The sequence below is a fragment of the Amblyraja radiata genome, chromosome 25 (genome assembly GCF_010909765.2).
Source record: "Amblyraja radiata isolate CabotCenter1 chromosome 25, sAmbRad1.1.pri, whole genome shotgun sequence".
Taxonomy (NCBI): domain Eukaryota; kingdom Metazoa; phylum Chordata; class Chondrichthyes; order Rajiformes; family Rajidae; genus Amblyraja; species Amblyraja radiata.
The window spans coordinates 21,480,821-21,507,563 of NC_045980.1; the positions used below are offsets into that span (position 1 = coordinate 21,480,821).

The following is a 26,743-nucleotide window of genomic DNA, read 5'->3' on the forward strand; positions in this document are numbered from 1 at the left end:
GCATGTTGCATATACCCATAACCCTCAGAGTGAAAGAGTTGACCCCCAGGTTCCTATAACATTTTTCCCTTCTCACCTTAAACCTATGCCTTCTGTTTTTTTATTCCCCTATCCTGGGTAAAAGACTCTGTGCATTCACCCTATCTATTCCCCTCGTGATTGTATTACCCTTCACCCTCCTGCATTCCAAGGAATAGAGTCCTCGCCTGCCCAACCTCACCCTACACCTCAGCTCCTCAGGTCCTGGTAACACCTCTGTAAATTTTCTCCGCATGCACTTGCAGTGAAATCCAGGAGAGATTTAATGGGAATTACAGGTATCTGACCCAGCTTTTTCTATTCCTCACCTTGAAGATTGTTTGTTCCTTCATCAGTTGCTGCATTGGGTTCTGACTTGGCATTTCCCGTGTAATCTGCAGCTCCTCGTTCCAGTCTCGAATCTTTACAAACACAAAGAATGTCGTCAATCAATAAACTAAATGGAGACAAACGACAAATTACTCACTAATGTTCAGCTTTTGGAGTTCCAGAATATAAAATATTTTTTATTGCTATTATTTGACATTACCCAATCTTGCCAGCCCAAGGACTGTCTTAAAGGCGATGCCAAGCTGAAGAAACATTACAAAACCTTGCTTTATCTGAATTTCTGATTATCTGAAGTAATTCCGATCACTTGATGGAGTGAAAGGAAAAGTCAAGAGAAATGGGAAAAGAGAAAGAGCTTGGGAAAGCCAAGAGAAATCTGAGCAAATTTGATAAGTTTACAATCTTGATCATGAAACTAAATTTAAAGAAAATGCTTTAAATTGAAGAAACAGTAGGTCATTTAATAAGATTATCTGAACAATAATATCAATCCAATTCCATGCCTAATCCTTCCAAACAAATTTTTTTTTAGGCAAAGGTCTGTTCAGTTCAATACTGAATATGCTCAGTGACAAAGCAATTTAACGAAGTGAAGAATTCTACAGTCCTCCACATCAAGAAAGTTCATCTCATGTCATCTTATCCTGAATGGCTGATCCCTTGAACTTTGCCCATCAATACCAGATTCTTCAAACACTACTCTACTCTGTCCATCCCAAGGAAGTGTTTATGTTAGGATTACTTAGGAATTCATTGCCACAGAAGGCTGAGGAGGGCAAGTTAATGGATATTTTAGAAACATAGAAAATAGGTGCAGGAGTAGGCCATTCGGCCCTTCGAGCCTGCACCGCCATTCGATATGATCATGGCTGATCATCCAACTCAGTATCCCATCCCTGCCTTCTCTCCATACCCCCTGTTCCCTTTAGCCACAAGGGCCACATCTAACTCCATTTTATGGTTGATCGATTGACAAATTCTTGATTAGTAAGAGTGTCAGGGGTTAGACTGGATAGACTCGGCTTGTAATCGCTAGAATTTAGAAGATTGAGGGGGGATCTTATAGAAACTTACAAAATTCTTAAGGGGTTGGGCAGGCTAGATGCAGGAAGATTGTTCCCGATGTTGGGGAAGTCCAGAACAAGGGGTCACAGTTTAAGGATAAAGGGGGAAATCTTTTAGGACCGAGATGAGAAAAACATTTTTCACACAGAGAGTGGTGAATCTCTGGAATTCTCTGCCACAGAAGGTAGTGGAGGCCAGTTCATTGGCTATATTTAAGATGGAGTTAGATGTGGCCCTTGTGGCTAATGGGATCAGGGGGTATGGAGAGAAGGCAGGTACAGGATACTGAGTTGGATGATCAGCCATGATCATATTGAATGGCGGTGCAGGCTCGAAGGGCCGAATGGCCTACTCCTGCACCTATTTTCTATGTTTCTATGTTACGGGAAGAAGGCAGGAGAATGGGGTTGAGGGGGAAAGATAGATCAGCCATGATTGAATGGCGGAGTAGACCTGATAGGCTGATTGGCCTAATTCCTATAACTTATGAACTTAAATGAACTGTGTGACATCACCCCTTGCCTCCAAAGCTCAAGCTCTCCACAATTTCTGATGCAATACCCATTCTCTCACCTGCCCGGAGATATGCTCTTCATGACAAATTGGAGAGGTGTACACGTTCTCTGCCCTCACAAAGTCGATTGTGTGTGGCTTGTGTGGGATTATCCAGCTGTAGGTCTGCAGCGGAGTGGCGAGCCTTGTAAATGGGTGACTGTTTGTCCTGAAATTTAAGAGACAAACAAAAATTGTACCTGTCACTTCATGACCATTTTCGACAGTCCATTTTCATGAAGGACTCCCTCAGCAACACATCCTCTGGCAACTGTTCCAAAATAAAGCCGGCAAAGTACTCAAGAAGTACTTCTTATATAATTATTGTGACATCTCCATAACTTCCAAAAACTGTACAACGCTGCCCCTCCTTCAAGCTGATCTGGTAGAGTAACTCATTATTTATTGACATGACTTCTGGTCAGACTTCCTCATTCTTTCTGTTCCAGACTCATTCATTCTGATGTCAATTGCCCACCTCTTCTACCATATGGGGAAAAAATGGAAGGCTATGAAGGACGTGTAGGAAGGAAGTGCAGATGTTGGTTTAAACTGAAGATAGACACCAAGAGCTTGAGTAATTCAGTGGGTCAGGCAATGCAAGAATTTCATTGTCCTATCTGGGTCACAGGACAATAAACTCTCTTGATTTGACTTGACATCTCTGGAGAAATGGAATAGGTGACATTTTGGGTTGAGACCTTTCTCAGACCAAAGGGTCTTGACCCAAAACGTCACCTATTCCTTTTCTCGAAAGATGCTGTCTGTCTGACCCACTGAGTTACTCTAGCTTTTCGTGTCTATCTAGAGCTATGAAGGAACTCAGCGGGTCAGGCAGCACCTGTGGAGGGGAATGGGCAATCAACATTTCGGTTTGAGACCCTGTACCTGAGCTGAAAGAGTAGAGAAGTAGTCCAAGTATAAAGTGGTGGGCGACAGGGGTGAGCCAGGAGCTAGCAAGCAATAAGTGGAAACAGGCAAGGAGGAAACAGGTGGCAGATACAATTCAGTGGAGAATGAAGGGTGGAGTTTACGACAGGGACTGGGAAGTGATAAGTAGTGAACAAAATTAGGGGGGTGGGGTGAGGTTGGGGGGGGAGAGAAGCAAGGTACACGAGTAAAGATTTTCATTTTGGAAAGATTGCCAACATCTCTGTAGTGCAAGGTTAATGCACTCAGCAAATTTTTCATTTTCTCCAAGATTTGGAAGACAGCCAATAAAATAAAAAATATATATACAGAGATGGAGGACAGCATTGTTAGTGTGTGCTAACATAACACTGCCAGGCAGGACAGCTGGCAGGAACACAAGAAATAGAAGACAAAGGATGTCATGACTCTGCCTTCCAGGAAGATCAAGCCTGCTCATGTAATTCTGTGTCATACCTGCCAATAACACTATATCTTTGTTCATCCCTGTACTATGGGCATCTTCTCTGCGGAGGCAACCACTTACATGAAGGGCAAACATACTTGATCATGCAATGCATTTAAAGACCTCTTGTCTTGTCTCGTGCTGTTCTGACCAAGATATTTACTTCCGGTATCACCTTGTGGAAACCAGGAACTGCAGATGCTAGTTTACAAAAACAAAGACACAGAGTGCTGGAGTAACTCAGCTGGTCAGCCAGCATCTCTGGAGAACATGGACGGGTGATGTTTCAAGTCAGGACCCTTCTTCAGACTCAGTCCAGAGATGCTGCCTGACTCGCTGAATTTCTCCAGCACTCAATGTCTTTGTTACACAATGTCTACACAATGGCTGGACTGTTGGAATATGTGTCACCTTATTGATCGCCTTAAACTCAGTTTCTTTGACATGTTACCTGTTCAACTGAGCACATTAGCTGCAGGCCTAATGCCTTTGCTTGGAACAGAACCAAATCTTTATAATGTATACCCGCATCTTGAAGCAATTTCTGCACCTTTTCAGTCTTCTATGGAGAGGTTGAACCATGATGATTGTGTCTTGTGATCGCTGGGCGGGTATAATTTTACTATTTGTATGCTGATTAAACCTTTCCAGTTTACAGATTATAACAAGTCCATCTCTACAGATATCTGTCAGATCTCTGCTCATTCTCACCAAGGTTTTCTCCTCAGGTGTCTATCTGTAGTGTCAATAACTTGTCAAAAAGTCACACAACTCAAGAACCTGTTTAAAACCACATACCAATTATCAATTCATAGTCAGGTTGCAGCATGCCATTAACACATCTAATTATGTCTCCAAATTTTCATTTGGTGTCTGAGATCTGGTACAATTCTCACATCTTGTGCCCAGTGAGATACATCAACATTTTTACTTTACTTTTATCTGCCTTGGCCAGCTCAAACACAGTGGGAACTCCTTGTTGCAGGGGTTCCATTCAGTGGACAGATTAGTTGCCTGGAAATCCTGTGGCTTGGTGTCTATTCCCCCCCATGCGACCACTAGCATCGATGTACATTCACACGCCATCTCATCCTGGGAGACTGTCAAACGATTGATGTTCCAATTCAAGAACAGAATCTAAATGTCTTATTTTCATTAACCACCTCATTACCTCCAAGATACTGGAACTTATCTTGTAAAGTAACCCAATTAATATTTTACTAATAAAGCAATTGAGAGAATCGGGGCAACATTTCTTCTGTGGTTACTCCACTACCAGACAGATTTTCGGTAAATTCTACATTATTTAATGATCCGTCATCATAGAGGTAATCACATGGTTCAAATCTTAAGGAAAGGGGCACCAATCAATATTTTGCCCTCCTAAACAAGATATTATCGTTTAGCTCCACACATACCTCTTCTTCTGCAAGGCTGCAAAGTTCTTCTTGAATATTGGACTAATTTGATTGAGAAGATCCACCAGTGAATGGCACAGTAGGTTGGGGTTGTCGGGTTTGGGATTGAACTCAACCGCCGTTGATCTAATTAATAACAGAGCAACCATGTTAAACAACCATTATTTCAAGGTTCAGAAAAAGGGACATTGAACACAGACCGTTATATCACAGGAACAGGTCCCTTCAATGCACCCATCTAATCTAATACCATCTGCCTGCCCATGGCCCTTATCCCTCAATTCCCTGCTTGTTCACATATCTGCCAAAAAGACCCTTGTACTTTATTATCATATCTGCATCCCCCTGGCAGAGTGTTCTAGGCACCTATCACTCTCTGTGTAATACCTTGTCTTGCAAATCTCCTTTAAACGTTTTCTCCTCTCACCTTAAAGCTATGCCTCTTGTATCTGACATTTCCATTCCGGGAAAAGAAAGCTACATACCCTATCTCTACCTCTCATAATTTTATATACTTCCACCAGGTCACCACTCAGCATCTGGAGCTCCAGGAAAACAATCCAAGGTTTGTCCAACATCTCCTTATAGTTTACAAACTCCAATCCAGGCATCGTTCTGCCGCTGTGGCAGACGCCTTCCGGAGGTGCCGCTGAGAAGCCGAGGCGGGAACCTCGAGGCCTGGGCCTTAGGGGTCAGCCGTGGAGCCTCGCGGTCATCGGTGCCTGGGTCAACCGAGCTTGCGGCTGGGGCCTGGGTCAGCACCACGGAGGTGTCCGGAGAGAAACCAACAGCGATAGTGGAGAGGTCGGTGTGGCGCTCGATGATGGGGCCAACCAACGGACGAGGATGGACAAGTGGAAATGAGTACATCGCTGCCAAGGTCCGGAATGAAGGAGGTCCCGACGTGGGAGAACCGCAGTGAGGGAGGGGGAAAAGCAACGGGTCTCGGCGAGGGGGAGGGGGAGCTGCTGTGAGGGGGTGGGGTAAAATTAAGGTGAGAGGGGAAAACGTTTAAAGGAGATTTGCAAGACAAAGTATTACACTTTGTAAGTGCCCTTTATGGGCGACTATCTGCTAACCTTGGGTATGCTCGCAAAGAATTTCACTGTGACTTGTCAAAGTATTCAATTCAATTGATGCACAAGAAAATGCACATATAGGAATCTTGAGCAAAACACAAAGTGCTGGAGGGACTCAACGGGTTAGGCAGCATCTGGGGAGGGAACGGACAGACGGCGTTTAGGGTCAGGGCCCATCTAAAGAAGAATTGTGAAGACATGCAAGGAGGTTGGGACTCACTGGTTGATAAAGAATCCTCGTGTGGATGCAGTGATGCTGATGTGACGGTCCTCCATAGTAATGACGTTAAGGTACATTAGATCTCCTCGCATTTTACGGTTCCCAGGCGGAGGGTTCCACCCATTCATCATCAGAGACTTCAGACACTGCAGATGCTAGAGAGAAGATTTCCATTAGCACCTTCCGTCTCCTCACTGAACCCAGAGCGAGAAATAACCAGCAAAAACAGGTAAATAAATGGAATTAATGAGAAATGAGTAACTCAATGGGTCAAGCTGTATCTCTGGAGGAAAAGGATGGGTCGGGAGTCATCTTCAGACTCTTCACTGTATCTTGGTACAAACTAAAAGTAGCATCTAAGATGCATAGGTAGACAAACATTCTGGAGAAACTCAGCGGGTGAGGCAGCATCTATGGAGAGAAGGAATAGGTGATGTTTCGGGTCGAGACCCTTCTTCAGACTGATGTCAGGCGGGGCAGGAAAAAGAAAGGAAGAGGCAGAGACAGGCTTGTGGGAGAGCTGGAAGGGGAGGGGAAGGAGGGAGAAAGCAAGGACTATCTGAAATTGGAGAAGTCAATGTTCATTACGCTGGGGTGTAAACTACCCAAGCGAAATATGAGGTGCTGTTCCTCCAATTTGCGCTGGGCCTCACTCTGGCAATGGAGGAAGCCCAGGACAGAAAGATCGGATTTGGAATGGGAGGGGGAGTTGAAGTGCTGAGCCACCGGGAGATCAGGTTGGTCATTGCGAACTGAACAAAGGTGTTGGGCGAAGCGATCACCAAGCCTGTGCTTGGTCTCACCGATGTAGAGAAGTTGACACCTGGAACAGCGGATGCAGTAGATGAGGTTGGAGGAGGTGCAGGTGAACCTCTGCCTCACCTGGAAAGACTGCTTGGGTCCTTGGATGAAGTTGAGGGGGAGAGGTAAAGCAACAAGTGTAGCATTTCCTGCGGTTGCAAGGGAAAGTAAGATCCATGACCTCTTTTCAGAGCCTGAAATATTAATTCCATTTCTGTCTCCACAGATGCTTTCTGACATACTGAGTATTTTCTGTTTTTACTTCAACTTTTCAGCATTTGTTCCATTTTGATTTTGCAAACAAAATTGAAATTTCTATCAACCACAGAATTCGTTTCACAATCAAGAACGTTATCTCCACAAAATGAAGCAAGAACAAGCGGTGCATGTGTACCATGATAAAAAGCTTTCAGAGGGAAGTTGTTTGCGACAACTCAGTTTCCAATACATCACATCCTCCAAACCACCAACTTAGCCAGAAATGTCACAACCCTGCGTCTTCAAATATAAAGGGGGTGAACGTGAGCACAATGCACAGTCATTCCGTTAGTGGTTCTGTTATAAACTGACACACCTTGTTATCCATGATCATCGGCTGTAGAAGTGACAGAGGCCGATCTTTGGCACCTGGCAATATGCATTCTGGTGGGGAACATTCAACAGTGTCGAGTGGTTGATCAGAAACAGAACGTCTCTTCCTCTTCCCAGACGTAGATGTTTCTAGAGAGAGAAAATACAATTATTTTGTTCCCACCCTGGTACACGTGACAATAAGCCAAACTCATACCTTCTCCCCAGGAACCAGAACATCACCCCGAAACTGGGACTCGGGATGCAAATTAAATTTATCCCGAAGAACTATTGTCGAGTTGAAGAACTGATGCAGCAGAACATCAGAGGAAGACATTCCTGCTCTCACCAGGAGCACAGCTTTTAACAATCACAATTTACTGATAACATTTATATGTTTGTCAACTCCTCTAAATCTGACTATAAAAAATTTGTGACGCACACAAATCATAATTAACGGTTCAAACAAGAATGTAAATGGGTTGTCAAATTTGTCCTGAGGGCTGAGGCGTTGCCCATAAAAAGGGCTAAGTCAGCACAAACCCTAAAGATGGCACGCCTTGCGCCTTTGGGGCGGCACAGCAGTGAGGTTGCTGCCTTACAGCGCTTTCAGCATCAGAGACTCGGGTTTGATCCCGACTATGGGTGCTGTCTGTATGGAGTTTGTACCTTCTCACCGTGACCCCGTGGGTTTTTTCCGAGATCTTCGATTTCCTCCCACACTCCGAAGATGTGCAGGTTTGTAGGTTAATTGGCTTGGCATAAATGTAAATTGTCCCTAGTGTATGTAGGATAGTGTTAATATGCATGGATCGCTGGTCAGCGCGGACACAGTGGGCCGAAGGGCCTGTTTCTGCGCTGTATCTCTAAACGAAAGCAGCATCATGGAGCCCTCTACCTCAGTGAAGAATAAGCTAAACTGAAGCGTCTCTTCTCTCTTATTAATCAAATATTTACACAAATATTTATACCTCCAATATCCCCTTCGGAGAAACTACTCAAGAAAGAAAGCGAGTTACACTCAATGCCATTATAGGCGTCTCCCAAGTCCAGACTCTTCAACAGATCCTGGATGTGCCGGATGTGAAGTCGAGCTTCGCGGATGGTGTACGGTTCTGAAAAAGTGAAGAAGAGAGTTACTCTTTCCCGTCCCCTTCCACCCATTACCTCCCCCTAGCTTTCACCTCTTCTTTCCTTATCTGGCGCCCTTTTGTCTACTTTTGACTAGCTTTTGACACTTATCTCCTGTATCCACCTATCACTTCCCAAGCTTCGTCCCATCCCCACTCCTCTTTTCCAGCTTTCTCCCCCCCCCCCTCCCCCCACTTCATCAGTCTGAATAAGGGTCCAGACCCAGCACGTTCCTGTCCATTCTCTCCACAGATGCTGCCTGACCAACTGAGTTCCTCCAGCACTTTGTGTTTTACCCAAAGAACTAATGGTTTCACCTACGTGTAAAATTCCGAAAGCAATATTAGTAATTCTGCTCACATACGGAGTACTAAAAATCCAGTGTGCTCTCTTACCCGAGGTTCAATTGTGCAAGAGGGGATCTGGGAAAAGTAGACTGTGAGCAGATGCTGGTGGGGGAAATGACAGCAGACTAGTGGGAGTATTTTAAGAGTTTGAAAGTGTTCATGGACAACATATTCAAGTCAGGGTGAAAGGCAAAGATGGCAAGTTGGGATTTTGAAGGTTTAATCAGGAAATAAACGTGATTATATATCAGGAATAGACTGCTTGGATCAAGAGTTCAGAAATATTAGGTGCAGAAGAAATTAACCTCAGGGTTGAGCAAAACTTTACCCAGTGGATCATCGCCGGCCAAAACACAGTGAAAACATTCCAAACTCTACCAAGGACCTGCTAAACTGCGGGTACCACAAACACCCTTAAAATCACCAAAATAAACTGCAAAGTGAAGTGAAATGTGAGATACTATGACGTAATGTCATATGACGTAATGATACTATGAGATAAATGTGAGATTGTCTGTGCCGACAATCACATGAAAAACCATTAACATGTTTACACCCGAACAGCATTTCTGCTATTACATTAGCATCGTTCACATTTACTTTGCACCAACATCCAGATTGATCAAAGGTCTTCCTTCAGCAACTAAAACAAACCCCACCCCACCTTCCCGCAGATATTTATAAAGTGTCTATTTAACTTGTCTCAACTCTGCCAATGATCAACCTAGACTGTGCCAAGTTACTCCAGCACAGTGTTTTACTCAGGATTCTGCTATCTGCAGTTCCATGCGTCTCAACTATGAAGCGCTCTCTACAGATGTTGCCTGATCCGTGTAATGTATCTATCAATTTCTGTATTTGCTTTAAATTAGTAATGTGCTGTTTTACATGCAATTTCAGAGTTTTGCATCGTCTCATTACCAATTTAGATATATAGAAAACAAACTGGAAACCAAAGATAAATACAAAATGCTGTAGTAATTAGGCGGAACAGGCAGTATTTCTGGAGAGAAAGAATGGGTGTCATTTTGGGTGGAGACACTAATGAGAGATGATCATGAGGGAATATACTTTACAACAATCCATAAATATGAAAGCCTTAAATTAGGTACATCAGCACATTATGATTCTCCAAAGCAGAAGTGATATAAAACAAAGGAAAACAAAATCCAATAACTTGCAGAAAGCCTCAGGGTGCGGGGAGAGGTGCAGAGCTCAAAGGGAGCTGGTGCTGGAGGGAGCTGCTCAGCACACAATGAACAGAACCAGCCTCGTCAGCAGCACTGTCGCATGCCACAGTGAGACAACAATCACTTGCAAGTATTGGCACGAACACGTGAGAATTAAAGTGTCTGCAAAAAACATTGGTATGGAGCTTTTGCTTTTTTCAGCTTGAAATTGTGAAATCTGGTGCATACTGTAGCAAGTCTTAACTTACACTTGAATGCAATATTTATGCTTTAAATTGGATTAGCTATGAATAAAGTTAGGCTAAATTACATTCCTAATTACATTCTACAGTAGAGCCAGGCTCTGATCAACAGGTGCAGCTCACGAATGATCTTGGTATATTCATGTATGGAAATCAGATTATAATCAAACACTTGGCCCATGTTGACCAACCTGGGTCTCACTGCACCCCTGGTACTACTCCTGACCCTGTCTCCAGTTGCATACCTTCTCTCATTCCTAACCCCGAGTCCAGCCTTACACCTGGCTCCCTATCCTATGCTGATCATAGCTGCTTACCTGCTTAGGTTCCCAGTGCTGAACACTCCCATTGTCCCAGCTTTGACTGCACACCTAGTACTATTCCAGACCTTGACTCTGGATGCACACTTGGCCTTGCTCCGAGCCCCTCTGCACTGACAATATATCTGGCCCACACATAAAGCCCCATATCTGACCCCCTGGACTTAACCTATTACGTTTAAGTCCACAGGTGCTTATCTAATGCGGTAATCTTTTATAGGGTACTTCACAAACCAAATTTTACATAACAAAATTTGCTACATCTATTGGCTTCCTTGTTATCTAACATGCTAGGTACTTTGTCAAATAAGTCATCAAGTGGTTGAACTCAATTTCTCATCCATAAAATTATACTCACTCAGCTGTATAAGTATTCTGTTACCATTTCCTTCATTTTCCTAACAAACTGTCCTGAAATCATTTTCACCCCCAATATTTTCAGTATTTTGCTGTCTTCCTCTCAGCTGGGACTTTTCCGAAATGCAAAGTCCAATAACTATATATTTAAGCAATATTATTCTATTAAATGTGACCTTGATAATACATGATATTTTCTGTGGTATTCATAACACAACAATGATAAAAAGATCATTGTTTTTGACTGCACCGACCAACATGCATACATTATTACATTACAGTTAATATGTACCGAGGGCAAATTTTTGTTCCAATGCTCCCCATTCCCAATTACTTTTACATTGAAAGGATTGAAATCCAAATGAAGTTTAAACGGCATCAGAAAAATAAAACCTCGGTAATGGATGATATTCATTACGTGGCTGGTTGGAGTCAGTATCAGCAAAATTACTATATTAAACTTTGAATCTTCAGATGTCCTGGTTCAAGCTAAAATTAAAGACAAATAATAACCTCCTTACACATTCCCCTGCAAGTATCTCTGTCACTCCTTTAAAATATGCCCCTTCTTTGAACAAGCTCTTAAACATCGCATCTGAATCAGTTTCCATCTGATTACACTCCTTGAGGATGTTCATCCATGTGTTCAATTCATAAAACAACAAGATTGGGGACATTTCTATTCAACCTGTCAAAGGAATTTGGGGGGGGGGGGGCTTGGAAATAGTCAGTGAGGTAAACAAACATAATAGTTGAGTGGCAAATGATAATAGTGCTACCTTCCCAATATTTAACTGAAGGAAATAATGGGTTATCGGGGCTGTATGTTGTGACAGACAGCCTGACACCTTGTATGTCATTTTAATATTACACTTTCCCCATCCCCCTGGATATTCAAAGATTAATACATTTGTCAACTAATTACAAATCAGGCTAATTACAGATCAATAACATTAGCCAACTCCAAAACACGAAGCACTGAGCATTGGGATCCAGACATCATGGACGACTGGCCTCAGCTCCCCGCTCACATCTGGCAGTGCTCTCTGTCTGAACCAGGGGCCACGGAGCGTTTTTGAAAGTGGGGAGGCTGAGCGATCACTGATCACTGGCTTTGGGGGTACCCGGCGAGGGAGTGGAGCGACTGAATGAGGGGAGGGTGTGGGAGGGGGGTGCCTCCCCTCCCGCGGTAGGGTCTTTTTGAAATTGATGTATTAAAATCATGTTTTTATGCATTGTAAAAGTATGATTTCAATGTTTTTTGTTTGAAGTATTTTTAAGAGGTAACTTTTTACGGGGTAACTTTTTCCACAAAGGGTGGTGGGTGTCTGGAACAGGCTGCCAGAGGATGTAGTTGAGGCAGGGACTATCCCAACATTTAAGAAACAGTTAGACTGATACAAAAACAGGTAGTGTAACTGGGACATGTTGGCGGATGTGGGCAAGTTGCGCCGAAGGGCCCGTTTCACACTGTATCACTCTATGACTACATTATACCTCCACCATGCACGAATGCTTCAAAATCAAGTGGTTGAGTTTTATTGCCATATACTCAAGCATAGAAACATAGAAAATAGGTGCAGGAATAGGCCATTCGGCCTTTCGAGCCAGCACTGCCATTCAATATGATCATGGCTGTTCATCTAAAATCAGTACCTCTTTCCTGTTTTTTCCCCCATATCCCTTGATTTCGTTAGCCCCAAGAACTAAATGTAACTCTCTCTTGAAAACATCCAGTGAATTGGCCTCCACTGCCTTCTGTGGCAGAGAATTCCACAGATTCACAACTCTCTGCGTGACGAATGTTTGTCCTCATCTCAGTCCTAACTGGCCCCCCCTTTATTCTTAAACTGTGACCCCTGGTTCTGAACTCCCACAACATCGGGAAAAAATGTTCTGCAGTTACAGTAAGTGAAAATCTAGCAGGCAAGCAGGATGCTTTCTCCAACCACCCCCATTTGAAGGCCACTATCTTACACCGTTTCTACCCAGTGCTTGGTACCTACTTCCAGCAGCCACTGGTTGTCCTCTAGGATGCACCAAGCCGCAGCTTGATCCATGCCTGTCACCAGGGCGAATTCGGCACAGAGACTTTCATGGCAGCGGCGCAATGCTTCCGACGCCTCCGACAGCCCAGAACTCTTGCACTGAGACTGCTCCATGGCCGGAGCTGCAGCGAACGACTCGCCAGCCCGGCAAACACTCGCAGGCCCGTACAAAGCTTTTCAAAAAGGGGGGTGGCATGACAGGATTACAATTTTTTTTATGTGAAATAATGTGCGCATCACAAGCATGAAGCTGAGAGGTAGCTTTTTCACACAAAGGGTGGTGGGCGTATGGATAGAGCTGCCAGGGGAGGTAGTTAAGGCTGGGACCATCCTAATGTTTAAGAGACATTTGGACACGTACATGGATAGGACAGGTTTAGATGGATATGAGCCAAACGTGTGTGAGTGGGATTAGTGTGATTGGGACATGTTGTTCGGTGTGGGCAAGTTGGGCTGAAGGGCCTGTTTCCACACTGCATCACTCTATGATTCTAAACAGTTAAGAAGAAAAATGCATGTAGATAAGTAGCGCAGATTTGAAAGAGGAGTGAAATGTAAAGTCAGAGAGAGGTTTATGGGTGGAAAGGAACATGGGAAAGGAGGGTAGAGGGTGGGCTTGGGCAGATGGGTGTCGGGAAAATAGACACAAAGTGCTGGAGTAATTCAGCGGGTCAGGCAGAATCTGTGGAGAACATGGATAGGTGACGTTTCACAGTGCTGGAGTAACTCAGCGGGTCAGGCAGCATCACTGGAAAACATGGATAGGTAACATTTCACAGAGTGTTGGAGTAACTCAGCGGGTCAGGCAGCATCTCTGGAGTACATGGATAGGTGACATTTCAGGTCAAGACCCTTCCTCAGTAATATTCATGATGTGACATGTATAGACATTCCTGAATGTTACCCATACCACCGTGAGCTACTTTGTGACGGTGTTTGCCATCTCCTATAACGTCTCTGCTGCCTTGGGTGATGCAGGACAGGACACGAGCCTTGGTCCCCAGCTTTGGGACACTGTGTGAAGCTGTTGCAGTCTGTCCCAGCCTGGTAAAAGCCTGGATGGAGTGAATGCGGAGAGGATGTTTCCACTAGTGGGAGAGTCTAGTACCAATGGCCACATCCTCAGAATTAAAAGACGTTCCTTTAGGAAGGAGATGAGCACGAATTTCTAAAGTCTTCTGGACCTGACAAGCTACTTAATACAATAACTAGACGTGAGAGGGTGTGACATGTGAGACAATTTAAACCATGGTGACGTGAGGCAGCTGCAGCAATAATAAATGATGTCAATTGCCACTAATGACCTCATAGGAACGGTGCAGGAGGTGACATTTCCAGCTCAGCCATATGTCATAAATCGGTAAACGTGACATCGTCACATCACTCAACCTGACTCATTTCATCTTCTTTCTGTGGCCTGTTGTTAGCTGTGGTGGTGGCCGGGACTGTGGCCATGTCCAACCCAAACCTAAACCCTAACCGCACTCGATATTCTGCCGTCACCTCAGTGCTATCGAGGTAGAGGCACATCTCACAAATCCCAGTGTGCAAAACCTACAAAGCGGTTTCCCTAAACACTCTTTTTTTTTTTAACTCTGAGGAAAAAAAGGTGTGTGTGACCACACCCATCACCCCCCCCCCCCCCCCCCCCCTTCGGACGGCCATGACTCGCCAGCCCGACAAACACTCGCCAGCCTTGGCTCACCATCCGCATCTGCCCCAGCTGCTGCTTCTTCTTCCATCCCTCCCTCCCTCAGCCCCGGCTCTCCAACACCCGCAGCCCATGCAGTTGATATGAGTTTTGAAATTCTCGTTGATCACAGAGAAATTTGTGTTCAGCGTGAGAGCGTGAGAATTTGCTGAAATGCGTGAGTCTCACGCTCAATGTGTGAGAGTTGGCAGCCCTGGCAATAATGAGAACATGAGAAATGAGAAAATCTGACCCACATGCCTCATCCACCAGTCAAGAAAATCACAGGAAATCATCTACCTCACCCCTGCCCAAAACTTTAATTCTCTCAATACTCAAAATGCAATGGATCTGTTGAATGTACTCAGCACCTGAGCCTCAAATCCCTCCTCGGTAGAGAACTTTAAATATTTACCAGCCCCTGACTGAAGATATCTATCGCCATCTGTAATGGCCAGCTTCTAAAGCCCCTGTCCCACTTTCCCGAGTTACTCACGAATTCTCCCGAGTTTTCCCCTTGATTCAGACTCGGAGATGCCAGCCGTAGGTACTCGGGGCTATATTTTTTTTAACTCGTGGACATTTTTCAACATGCTGAAAAAATGTCCCGACTTACCTGATGCCCCGAGTACCTACGGCTGGCATTACGAGCCGCTACGAAATATCTACGGACTCCTACGGATTCGCTACGGACTCACCACAGACATTCTCCGAGTTTGAATCAAGGGGAAAACTCGGGAGAATTCGTGAGTAACTCAGGAAAGTGGGACAGGGGCTTAACTGTGAGAGTGTGACCTGTAATTCTGGGTGCCATAGCTGAGAAAAACAACATTCCTTCATCCACCCTGTCTGGTCCTGGAAGGATTTAGCACATGTCAGATAAGAGTAGGATCGCCTCGTACTCTTTTAAATTTGAGAGGACAGGCCTGATCTGCTTAATCTCTATCTGACAAACCTACAAAATACTCTACTGTACATTAAGCAAAGAGTTCTTGTTTGGATTATGTTTGGTGTAATCAGATGTGCTTATACTTGCAGCACATGTATTGGTGCATTCCCTTTAGGCATCCCGAAACCACTTACTAGTTAAATATTTAACATAGATACACAGTCGTGATATTAAATCCTAATTTATTCTTATTCACACCCTCCAACTTCCCTATATCTTGGTTCTTTACCCACTGATCAGCTCTCCACTTCACAAGCCTCTTACAAATGTACCAACTCCCATTAAAAATACAATCAGCAAATGTGTATCCAGTCTTTCTGATACTTTCCAATAAAAATTTCATGGAGGTAACCAAAATGATTCTCATTCCTGACATGGAAGATTCCATCCCTTCTTTCTAATGAAGGCACAGCCAGGATATGCATTCAATGGGTGGTGAATCAGAGGTTCCCACAAATCCCCAACATGTAAGAACTCTACTTTGATCTTTATTGAGTCACTACCAATCGTTCGTGTATCAACCAAATATCAGATAAATAAAGCTTATTGAAAATCTGAAGAGAGAACAAAGATCTTTCAACATAGCGGCACTCCTTACCTTCAACCACTCGAAAAACTGATCCATCCTTCAGTCCTTCTATACTTGCCAACTCTGCGAAGTTATCCAGAATATTACCATCATGCTGAATTGAGAAGCAGGTTCGATGGCATGTGTCCTCACGTTCCATCAGAACACGGGCAATCTCTTGGACCATCTCCTGAGGAGGTAACTGCGCAAAGGTACAAGATGATTCATTACACTAAGTGATACCGACTCTTGCTTTCAACTATCAACAAGCAAGCCACTTAAATTAATTGGGTGTTCATGACATTGAAAATTATAGTTAAAAAATAAACCCAGACAATTTATTGATTACTCTTTGGTGGGATAGAGATTTACAAAACAAAATCCCCAACTATTGTTGAAACTTTTATTCACCACCAAACTACATTTTCTCAACCAGTCTCCTACTGTCCGTCCCTTCATCCAAAACCTTGTTGCCCAAACCCTGCTGTGCACACATATATATATATGCTGGTCTTCACCAATCTACACTGATTGTTGGTATTGCAATGCTTCAATGATAAAATGTAACAATTAATATTTTAGTTAGTCCCATTATCTTCATTTCCTTTTGTTTGACACCTGTGAAGTACGTTGGGACATTTTCCAGTTATGGGTCCAGAAAAATCCTGTTAATTGAGAGGAGAAAAGAACCTACTTGAAGGTCGATGATGTCACTTCCTAGAAGTTGGACCTTAATATGAAGTGTGTCCTGAGAAGCATCAATGTTTGTTTCGGTGCCATTGGCAGCTGTGCCTGCACTGCCTGTTGGTGGTGTCATTTTAGTGCTTGTACCATTCGGCAGAGCAACACTTCGCTCAGAATCTATAGCAAAAGAAAAATAAATACCATGAGTATTAAACCGTAAAGTAATTAGAACAGGAAACAAAGCGTGAATACATAAAGTATGTCTGCTATTTGGATTCTATAGAACTAATTTGGATCTAAGTCGGGTGTACCGCAGTCAAAATATTTTACGTTTTTCAATGTTGATGCTTGCCTGAGGGATATAATCATTCAATTTTAGTTTAGTTCAGCTGAGAGATACAGCGTGGATACAATCTGCGCTGACCAGCAATCCCCGTGCACTAGCACTATCCTACACACTGGGGAGAATTTACAATCTTTTACCAAAGCCAATGAACCTACAAACCTGTATGTCTTTGGAGTGTGGGAGGAAACAGGAGCTCCCGGAGAAAACCCACGTAGTCACAAGGAGAACGAGCAAACTCCGTACAGACAGCACCTGTAGTCAGGATCAAACTCGGGTCTCTACTGCTGCTCCACAAAAATAGCTTCTGAAATAAACTGAAATATATCGAGCTCCTGACTAAATCATGTTCCTATGGATTTCACTCCACATTAATCCAGAGGTCTCCATTGATTCAGATCAATGTCTGTCCAATTCAGCCCAGCCTTGGCATTGGAATAAGACAAGTTAAAATGCTTTAATATTCTCCTCTTAGAACATCTCACTGTACACGGCAGTTCAGGGAAGATCTAAACTGTATCATACATTTCAGTTGGCTTCACACCAGCAGCAAGGTCTGGGTTCTGGCTGAAATCTCAGTGATATTTGTCTTTGAGAACCTCTCCCCTTGTAAAGACACAGGAAGTTAATTTCTGGCACCTGGACTTTCTCCAAAAATTATTAAAGTAGTCTGGTTGTGAAAGCAAGGGTGAGCTGAAGTTGCAAGCTCCGCTGCAGATTAACAAGGGTTGACGTTTTTTAAATAATTTCAGCACATTCGAAGGATTCTATGAATTGTGCCACAGACAAATTTCAGGTGTTTTACTGGAGTTAATGCACGGTTTCCTATTTCAGAGCAGCTCCTGATTAAACCTGTCTGAGTGGGTGTGTCCTGGGTGGATCTGCCACACCCATACTGCAGCTACCTCTAACAAGGCTTTACAATTCAGATTCCAACCCATTTCACTTATCTAAAGTCTTCCAAAATCACAAAATGGTGTTCATTCTAACAATAAAAACAAAATTAGCACGCAACATTCTTTCCTCCTCATCTCTACACCCTCAATACCAAGTGCTACTGAGGATAGCTGAGAAAACAGAGTGTATGCATTACCCAACCTCTTTTAACTTTATTTACTGAACCTGTGGGGAAGATCTTTAACTAGCTTTATCTTTGCCAGTCCTAAAGGGCCCTTAACCTGAAATGTTAACTCTGTTTATCTTTCTACAGATGCTGCCTGACCTGCTTAACAACCATTTCACGTTCATGTTTCATGTTTCAGTGCATCAACAATTCATTTAATTTTCAACACGATCATAGCTTAATTCCTCTTCTGTGCCAGCTCCCCATTGTCCTTAATCTTTCAAATATTTACCGAACTCCATCTTAAAAATGTCTAACAATGTGACTTCCACCACTCTCTGGGGAGAGAATTTCAGCAAGTCATCACCCTCCAAGAGAACTTATACACACCTGTTTTAAATGACGACTCCTTTTCTTGTAATATACCATCTTGTTAAACTTTCTCACACTGCTCTTGATGTTGGCTACAGGAACTCCCCACAGAGGATTTAAAGTAATAAAATGCTGTTGGGAATGACAGGAGTCTTCCAACCAAAATGTTGTTTTATTATTAAGACACACACACAAACCAGCAACCATGAAACTATGGTCGGTATGTATGGAATTGGTATGTATCCAGGAACTTACATGATAGAAGATAAAGTTCTGACTAGTTTAGTTTATTATTGTTGTGCATACCAAAATACAGCGAAGAGATTTAGTTTGCAGGCTATCTAGTCAAAGACTAGAATCTGGAGCTCTTCTGTCTGATGCAACTCCTGACTCAACAGCACAGAAGGTCTTGGGAAGGTTAGAAAGTGCAGATATGAGATTAACAAATAAATTAGAAAACCAAGACGATGCATGACGTAAAATTAAGTAGCAGCAAAATGTTTTGTAAATATATGAAAGGACAATGGATAAAAGTAAAATGTCCTATTGAGCAGGTGGAAGGTGTGTTAAATTTGAAATTAATACTTTGCAGCTATATTCATGTCAAAGGGAGATTAAACCAACATTGATATTGAGAAGGAAGAATGTGAAACATTGATAGTTTTAAATTCAGAGGACATTTCATAGGTTGCAATAGGGACCCATCTTTCTGGAATAGCATCAGACAGTTGCATGTGACATTGACCTGTGAGACAGAGGGAGGTTCCCTTGACAGCAAACAAGTTGCAACACCATTAGCCTGTATTCGAGTGAGGAAGGGTGGAGGAAAGGTGGAGTCCTGATAGTCATCGATTACAGAGAAAGGAAGGGAGGAGAGAATTATGTTATTGTCTGGTTGTCGATGTTTTGGAGAGGAGAATTGATTCCCATGAGGTCAATGTTGCAGGCTAAGGCAGTGCATGGCTGTATATGGAGAATTCAACATACATTGAGAAGCAGCAGTACCACCTCTTACATTACTCCATGTTTCACTGTACATCACTCATGTTCCTTTAAGCACTGGGCATGCTTAGCCTTCTTCAGATACTTGACATCATAGTTCAAATGGCTATCTCATCTCGCAGGTAAAACTCGTCCTCTCGTAGCAGAGGAGGCTGTCAGAGTTCCCTTCCCTTCTCCGGTCAGCAAGTAATGGATGGCAGGAGAAACATGGCACAGATGGAAGAAATCATAAAAGACTACATGTTTTACAGGATTTTTCTGGCTAATATTGTTAAATTGTCTCAACAACATTTTCTACAGTCATAGAGCAATGAACAGGTTGTATAGTCAGAAAATTGAGACTTAATGTGACAATTTTAGCTAGACAAATTTTGTAAAACATTGCAGTCTTTTCTGATTACTTCCACCTGTGCATCAGTGCCACCCCCTCCTGCCATCCATTACTTGCAACCAGAGCAGGGTGAAGGGAAGCGATCTCTCTGACAATCTCTTCTTTGTGAAAGCCAATCAAGTCTGAACGATCTAACTCATCCATGCCGACTAAGATGCTCCATCTACGCTGGTCCCACCGACCCACATTTGGCCAATATATCCCTCTAAACCTTTCCTACCCATGTACCTCTCCAAATGTTGGTATTGTGCCTGCCTCAATTACATCCTTTGGCAGCTCATTCCATGCATCCACCATGATTACATTGGTTATACTTTACTTCTGGAATGTGATCTGATAAATTGTAAACAGTTCCTAACCACAAATGTAAGCATCTTTCAAAATTTAAACACATCATATATCAAATACAATATAATTAACCCAATACCAACACCATTTTCTGTGATTTATTTGAATCAGTTTCCAGCATCAAAACTGTCGTTCCCTTTTAATCACTTTAGCTTTGTAAATCTTAATGACAACTTGATTTCCATCAGGATTTCATTCTTGCAAACGATGATACCAAGCAATATTTAGAGTATGTAAATCACATCAGAAAATTCCACTACAAAATAAACTGACAATCAGGGCAAGATTAATGGTGACAAGAGGTGTTTTACTGCAGCAGTTTGTTAAACTCATCAGTACAGTTAAAACACTGATCATCCAGAAGTTTTGTGACTTTGGTGGTGCCAGACTTTCCAGACCATTAAATGTTAACACCCCAATATTTACTTGCGCAAGAGTATTGTAGTTACTTATGCAGTGAACCAGTCCAGTTTCAGAAGGGGTTCGGCCCGAAACGTTGCCTATTTCCTTCGCTCCATAGATGCTGCTGCACCCGCTGAGTTTTTCCAGCTTTTTTGTGTACCTTCAGTTTCAAGGGACTGTTGGGAGGAACTGCAGTTGCTGGTTTAAACCGAAGATAGACTCAAAATGCTGGAGTAACTCAGCGGGACAAGTCAAGTCAAGTTTATTTGTCACACACATATACAAGATGTGCAGTGAAATGAAAGTGGTAATGCCTGCGGATTGTGCAAAAAACAATACGTAACAGAATCAGTATTTACATATTTTTAAAAAAAGCAATTTTAAAAAGACACAACACAACAGTAAATTGGTACAGTACATTAGTCCCTGGGGAGATAAGAGTTTACAGTCCAAATGGCCTGTGGGAAGAAACTCCGTCTCATCCTCTCTGTTTTCACAGCAATGACAGCGGAGTCGTTTGCCTGACCGTAGCAGCTGGAACAGTCCGTTGCTGGGGTGGTAGGGGTCTCCCATAATGTTGCTGGCTCTGGATCTGCACCTTCTGATGTATAGTTCCTGCAGGGGGGCGAGTGTAGTTCCCATAGTGCGTTCGGCAGGCAGCATCTCTGGAGAGAAGGAATGGGTGACGTTTCGGGTTGAGACCCTTCTTCGGACTCAGAAGGGTCTCGATCCAAAACGTCGCCCGTCCCTTCTCTCCAGAGATGCTGCCTGTCCCGGTGAGTTATTCCAGCATTGTATCTGCAGTTTAAACGGAGGACAGGAACCGTGGCCCAGGTAAGTGCGGGGAAAAAAGTGTACATACATCACCTGACGAGCCAGATATCAAAACATTAGGATTTCCAAATAGCTGGTTGTTAGTTTATAGGTGTTTTAGTGCAAATTGTCTCTACAAGAAGCAGATTGCTATTTTATGCAAGTGAATCATGTCAAGTAGATAATCCAAAAACAGGGGGAGCAAAACTGCTCCGGTTCGTGTGAATAAAAGCATGGTGGAGCCAGTATTTTTTCTGTTGCTTAAACACAATGTTCCACAATTCCACTCAGCCGGAACGATGCACAACCACCCCTTAACCTGATCTCTGGTACACACCCTTTCTTCGGTATGAGTCACTTTGATCAGTTTAAGGCGCAAATATGGCAATCTGCCCCTCCCTTAGTATGCGAGACATGCTGTGGAACGTGCTGCACAAATGCCGTTTCAGGTACAAGCTCATCTTTAATAATGCTCATTAGACTCCTAGAATCTCTCTGGTTTACGTTAGTTTCTACCCATATCAAAAAAAATCCCCCTAATCTGTATCCACCGAGCTTTTCTAAAGAACTGGTGTACTATTCGTTGTTTTAACTCTCATGTGATAGCTTCAAGGGATTTTTCAGAGTTGCATTAGCAAAGTTCCCAACTCGGCTGCTCATTGAGTCTTCAATTATTCCCTTTGCTTATCTCTATCCCAGTCCCTCCCTCCCTCCCCAGAATCGTCACCACAGTACTCGACACCGCCCTGTTGATAATTAATTTATTGCATGATGTTTTCCCAAACTTTCATTCACACTGGGTGTTTTCGGCCCTCTTTTCATACAACACCGGATCTGAATGCTCACCTGCCCAGTTGTCTGCAGTCTCCTTCCCGGGGTGGTTGCTCGCTGCACTCCCAATTTCAGTCCCCGCACCTTTACTCACCATCCTTAATTTAAAATAAAACTGCCCACGCCGCGTACAGGTAACTCACGTCGCCTTTCCGCCCAGCTGTTACGTCAGGCAGGAGGCTAACGCCCAGATCTTCAATATGGCCATTTCCCTACGAAAAGCTGGTGTACCGGTCGGGGCGCCTTCCAGAGTGATCTGTTTTAACTGCTGAAGCGCCAATAGAGTTGTAGGATAAATCCAAGGGCAGAATGAGGTTGATTCTAGAGGAAACAATATCATATTGTAAAACGTTTAAACGAATTAAATAGGGAGTAGTTTAACAAGTAAAAAGATCCAGAAAATGACATTACCAAATCTTGGCTTTGATTTGGACTTATGCCTTGTGCCTAAAATTATTCAGTTCTGTCCATTTCTCTCCATAGATGCTGTCTGACCCACCAAGTTCGTCCAGCACTTTGTATTTTGCTCAAGATTCTGGCATCTGTAGTTTCTTGTGTTTTCCTTATATTTCATTTACTTGTCATTTGCTATGCAAAACCTGCCCTAGTTTAAAAAATAAATAAATGCAGCATATCGTACTTGTCCGAGTTAGATTCTATCTGCCATTCCTTGGCCCACTTCTATAATTCATCTGTCCTGCTATAATTTCAGATACCCTTCTTCACTGTCCACTACACCACCAATTTAGACGTCATTCACAAACTAACTAAGGGTCTCGACCCGAAACGTCACCCATTCCTTCTCTGCAGAGATGCTGCCTGTCCCAGAGTTACTCCAGCATTTTGTGTCTATCTTTCTAACCAAACACATCGTTATTCAAATCAATAATATAGATGACCAATGAATCGTTTTTAAATACAGGAGAGGTGCCGGAAGACTGGAGAGTGGCAAATGTTGTGCCTTTATTCGAGAAGGGCTGCAGGGAAAATGCTGGGAACTATAGGCCAGTGAGTTTAACATCTGTAGTTGGAACGTTACTAGAGGGTATTCTGAGGGATAGGATATATAGGTATTTAGATGGACAAGGGCTGATTAGGGATAGTCAGCGTGGTTTTACACGTGGGAGGTCGTGCTTACAAATCTGATTGAGTTTTTTGAAGATGTGATCAATGAGGGCAGAGCTGTAGATGTTGTATATATGAACTTCAGTAAAGCATTCGACAAGGTTCCTCATGGTAGGCTGCTCTGGAAGATTAGATCGATTGGGATCCAAGGAGAGATAGCTGAATGGATAGAAAATTGGCTTCATGGAAGGAAGCAGAGAGTGATGGTAGAAGGTTGCTTCTCAGACTGGAGAACTGTGACTAGTGGTATACCTCAGGGTTTGGTGCTGGGCCAGGTACTATTTGTCATCTATATCAATGATTTGGATGGGAACATACACGCAAGATTTGCAAGTTTGCAGATGATACAAAAGTGTGTGGTTTCGCAGATAGTGAAGATGGTCGTGAAAAATTGCAGCAGGATCTGGATCGATTGGCCAAGTGGGCTGAGGTATGTTTGATGTAGAAAAATGTGTGGTGTTGCATTTTGGGAAGTCTAACATGGGCAGGGTCTACACAGTGAATGGTAGGGCTCTGGGTAGTGTTGTAGAGCTGAGGGATCTAGGAGTGCAGGTGCATAGTTCTCTGAAGGTGGAGTCGCAGGTAGATCGAGTGGTCAAAAAGGCTTTTGGCACATTGGTCTTCATCAGCCAGAGTATTGAGTTTAGAAGTTGGGAGGTCATGTTGCAGTTGTATAAGATGTTGCTGAGGCCACATTTAGAGTATTGTGTTCAGTTCTCGGCACGGTGTTATAGGAAAGATGTTGTCAAGCTGGAAAGGGTACAGAGAAGATTTACGAGGATGTTGCCAGGACTAGAGGGTCTGAGCAAAAGGCAGAGGTCATAAGGAATAGGAGAAGAATTAGGCCATTCAACCCATCAAGTCTACTCCGCCATTCAATCATGGCTGATCTATCTCTCCCTCCTAACCCCATTCTCCTGCCTTCTTCCCATGACCTCTGACACCTGTACTAATCAAGAATCTATCTATCTCTGCCTTAAAAATATCCATAGACGACCTCCAGAGCCTTCTCTAGCACAGAATTCCAAAGATTCGCCACCCTCCGACTAAATAAATTTCTCATCTCCTTCCCAAACGAACGTTCTTTAATTCTGAGGCTATGACCTCTAGTGCTAGACTACTCCACCAGTGGAAACATCCTCTCCACATCCACTCTATCCAAGCCTTTCACTATTATGTATGTTTCAATGAGGTCCCTGCTCATTCTTCTAAACTCCAGCGAGTACAGACCTAGTGCCGATGCTCATCATAGGTTAATCTACTCATTCCTAGGATCATTCTTGTAAACCTCTGAACCCTCTCCAGAACCAGCACATCCTTCCTCTGATATGGTGCCCAAAATTGCTCACAATATTCCAAATGTGGTCTTACCAGCACCTGATAGAGCCTCGACATTACAACCTTGTAGAGGTTGAGTAAGCTGGGACTCTATTCCTTGATGCGCAGGAGGATGAGGGGTGATCTTTTTTAGGTGTATAAGATCATGAGAGGAAATGATCGGGTAGATGCACAGAGTAGGTGAATTGAGGACCAGAGCACATAGGTTTAAGGTGAAGGGGAAAAGATTTAATAGGAATCTGAGGGGTAACTTTTTCACACAAAGGTGGTGAATGTATGGAACAAGCTGCCAGAGTAGGTGGTTGGGCGGGGACTATCCCAATGTTTAAGAAACAGTTAGACAGGTACATGGATGGAACGGGTTTGGGAGGGATATGGACAAAATACCAGCAGGTGGGACGAGTGTGGCTGGGACATGTTGGCTGGTGGGCAGGTTGGGCCGAAGGGCCTGTTTCCACACTGTATGACTCTAACTCTCCAAGCAGCAGTGGATCTAGTACCGTTCCCTGCAGCATACCACAGGTCACACTCTTAGCATCAGTACAAGTGACCTATATCAGCCAATTCTAAGGTTACACACCATGGATGACCAATCTACAATGTTATAACTGTTACTTCTTAACCAAGCTGAGATGACCTCCATGGCTCTGGTCAGTATCTGATCATAACAAAACATCCTTTCGATTCAAGCAGTCAACCTTGAACCTTGCATTCCTTCAAAGATCATTTGTAATGAACAGGCTAGTTATTATGAGTGGCCTATATTTCATCCAGTGAATATATTGGTTCCCAAAGCTGTAATTTCTACTTTCATTCCTGCTGAGGTTAATTGCTGCAGGAACAAACCCGTGGCATCTTTATGTCTTTATACCCTTGAAGCTATTGCATTGCCTGCTTATTTGTTGTCCAACTTAAGTATTTTGTATGTATTTCCATCTGTTTGTTCTTATTTGAACAGCCAAGCCTTCTGGCTCATTTACAGAAACCAGATCCGACTTGTTTAATAGGACAAGGACACTTGTTCTTTTATAACATATTTACCAGCTGCATCAATGTCCCAAGTGCTATAAAAATATAACCTTACAGCTGGAAGCACTAAATACTGCTATGCTGGAGGTGGCTCCGGCAGTTTGTGTCATATCCATAATTCCCCAGAGAATTACAGAGCATGATCTTCCAAATTCAGCAAAGATAAATGAGCTGGCTGGTACATAAAATTAAATTTGGCAAATTTAACACCCAAAACCAGGTGGGAAAGCAACTTAAATTTCTTACCAGTACATATCGCTAAATTAACAAACTTTTTCTGCTTGTCCTGCCATTTTTTTACATACATTGTTCTGGTCCAGGACTCCTTTGCTTGATATAGTGTTCGAAACACTGGTCCATAGTGACTGGTTGTTGCATTTTGCAGATATTCTGCAAAAAAAAATTATGAATCATAAATTGTTATCTAATATTTAACATGTCATAATCAGAATCAGAATCACTGACCTTTTCCCCAGAATTTTGTTGAAATCAGGAATGAATGGCACATCAGAAAATAAAAGATATGGAACTGAAATAGAAAACGGATATGTTGGAAACACTCAGCAGGGCTGCAGCAGATTTATACAGCACAGAAGCAGGCACTTCGGCCCACGTCAATCCTAATCCCCGCACTTGCTCCTCAGCTTTCTATGCCTCAGCAATTCAAGTGCTTGTCCACATATCTTTTTAAAGGTTGCGGGTGTACTTACC

At 43.2% G+C, this 26,743-nt stretch overlaps 1 protein-coding gene across 2 annotated transcripts in view; it reads right to left on the bottom strand.

Moving 5' to 3' along the window:
- The window catches only part of LOC116987382 (clustered mitochondria protein homolog), a 60,503-nt gene extending 37,792 nt beyond the window's left edge, over positions 1-22,711 (bottom strand). Inside the window, exons 1-9 of one of the 2 annotated variants that reach the window (XM_033043378.1) lie at positions 22,556-22,711; positions 16,986-17,152; positions 16,322-16,493; positions 8,421-8,564; positions 7,454-7,599; positions 6,079-6,233; positions 4,780-4,905; positions 2,008-2,155; positions 348-440 (exon numbers count right to left, since the gene is read on the bottom strand). In XM_033043378.1, the coding sequence (XP_032899269.1) occupies positions 348-440; positions 2,008-2,155; positions 4,780-4,905; positions 6,079-6,233; positions 7,454-7,599; positions 8,421-8,564; positions 16,322-16,493; positions 16,986-17,152; positions 22,556-22,637 (1,233 nt within the window). In that variant the 5' untranslated portion in view covers positions 22,638-22,711. Of the gene's footprint in view, positions 1-347; positions 441-2,007; positions 2,156-4,779; positions 4,906-6,078; positions 6,234-7,453; positions 7,600-8,420; positions 8,565-16,321; positions 16,494-16,985; positions 17,153-19,768; positions 19,789-22,555 lie in introns of those variants that run through there. The other variant, XM_033043379.1, reaches the window with a different exon arrangement.
- Positions 22,712-26,743: the final 4,032 nt, after the last annotated feature.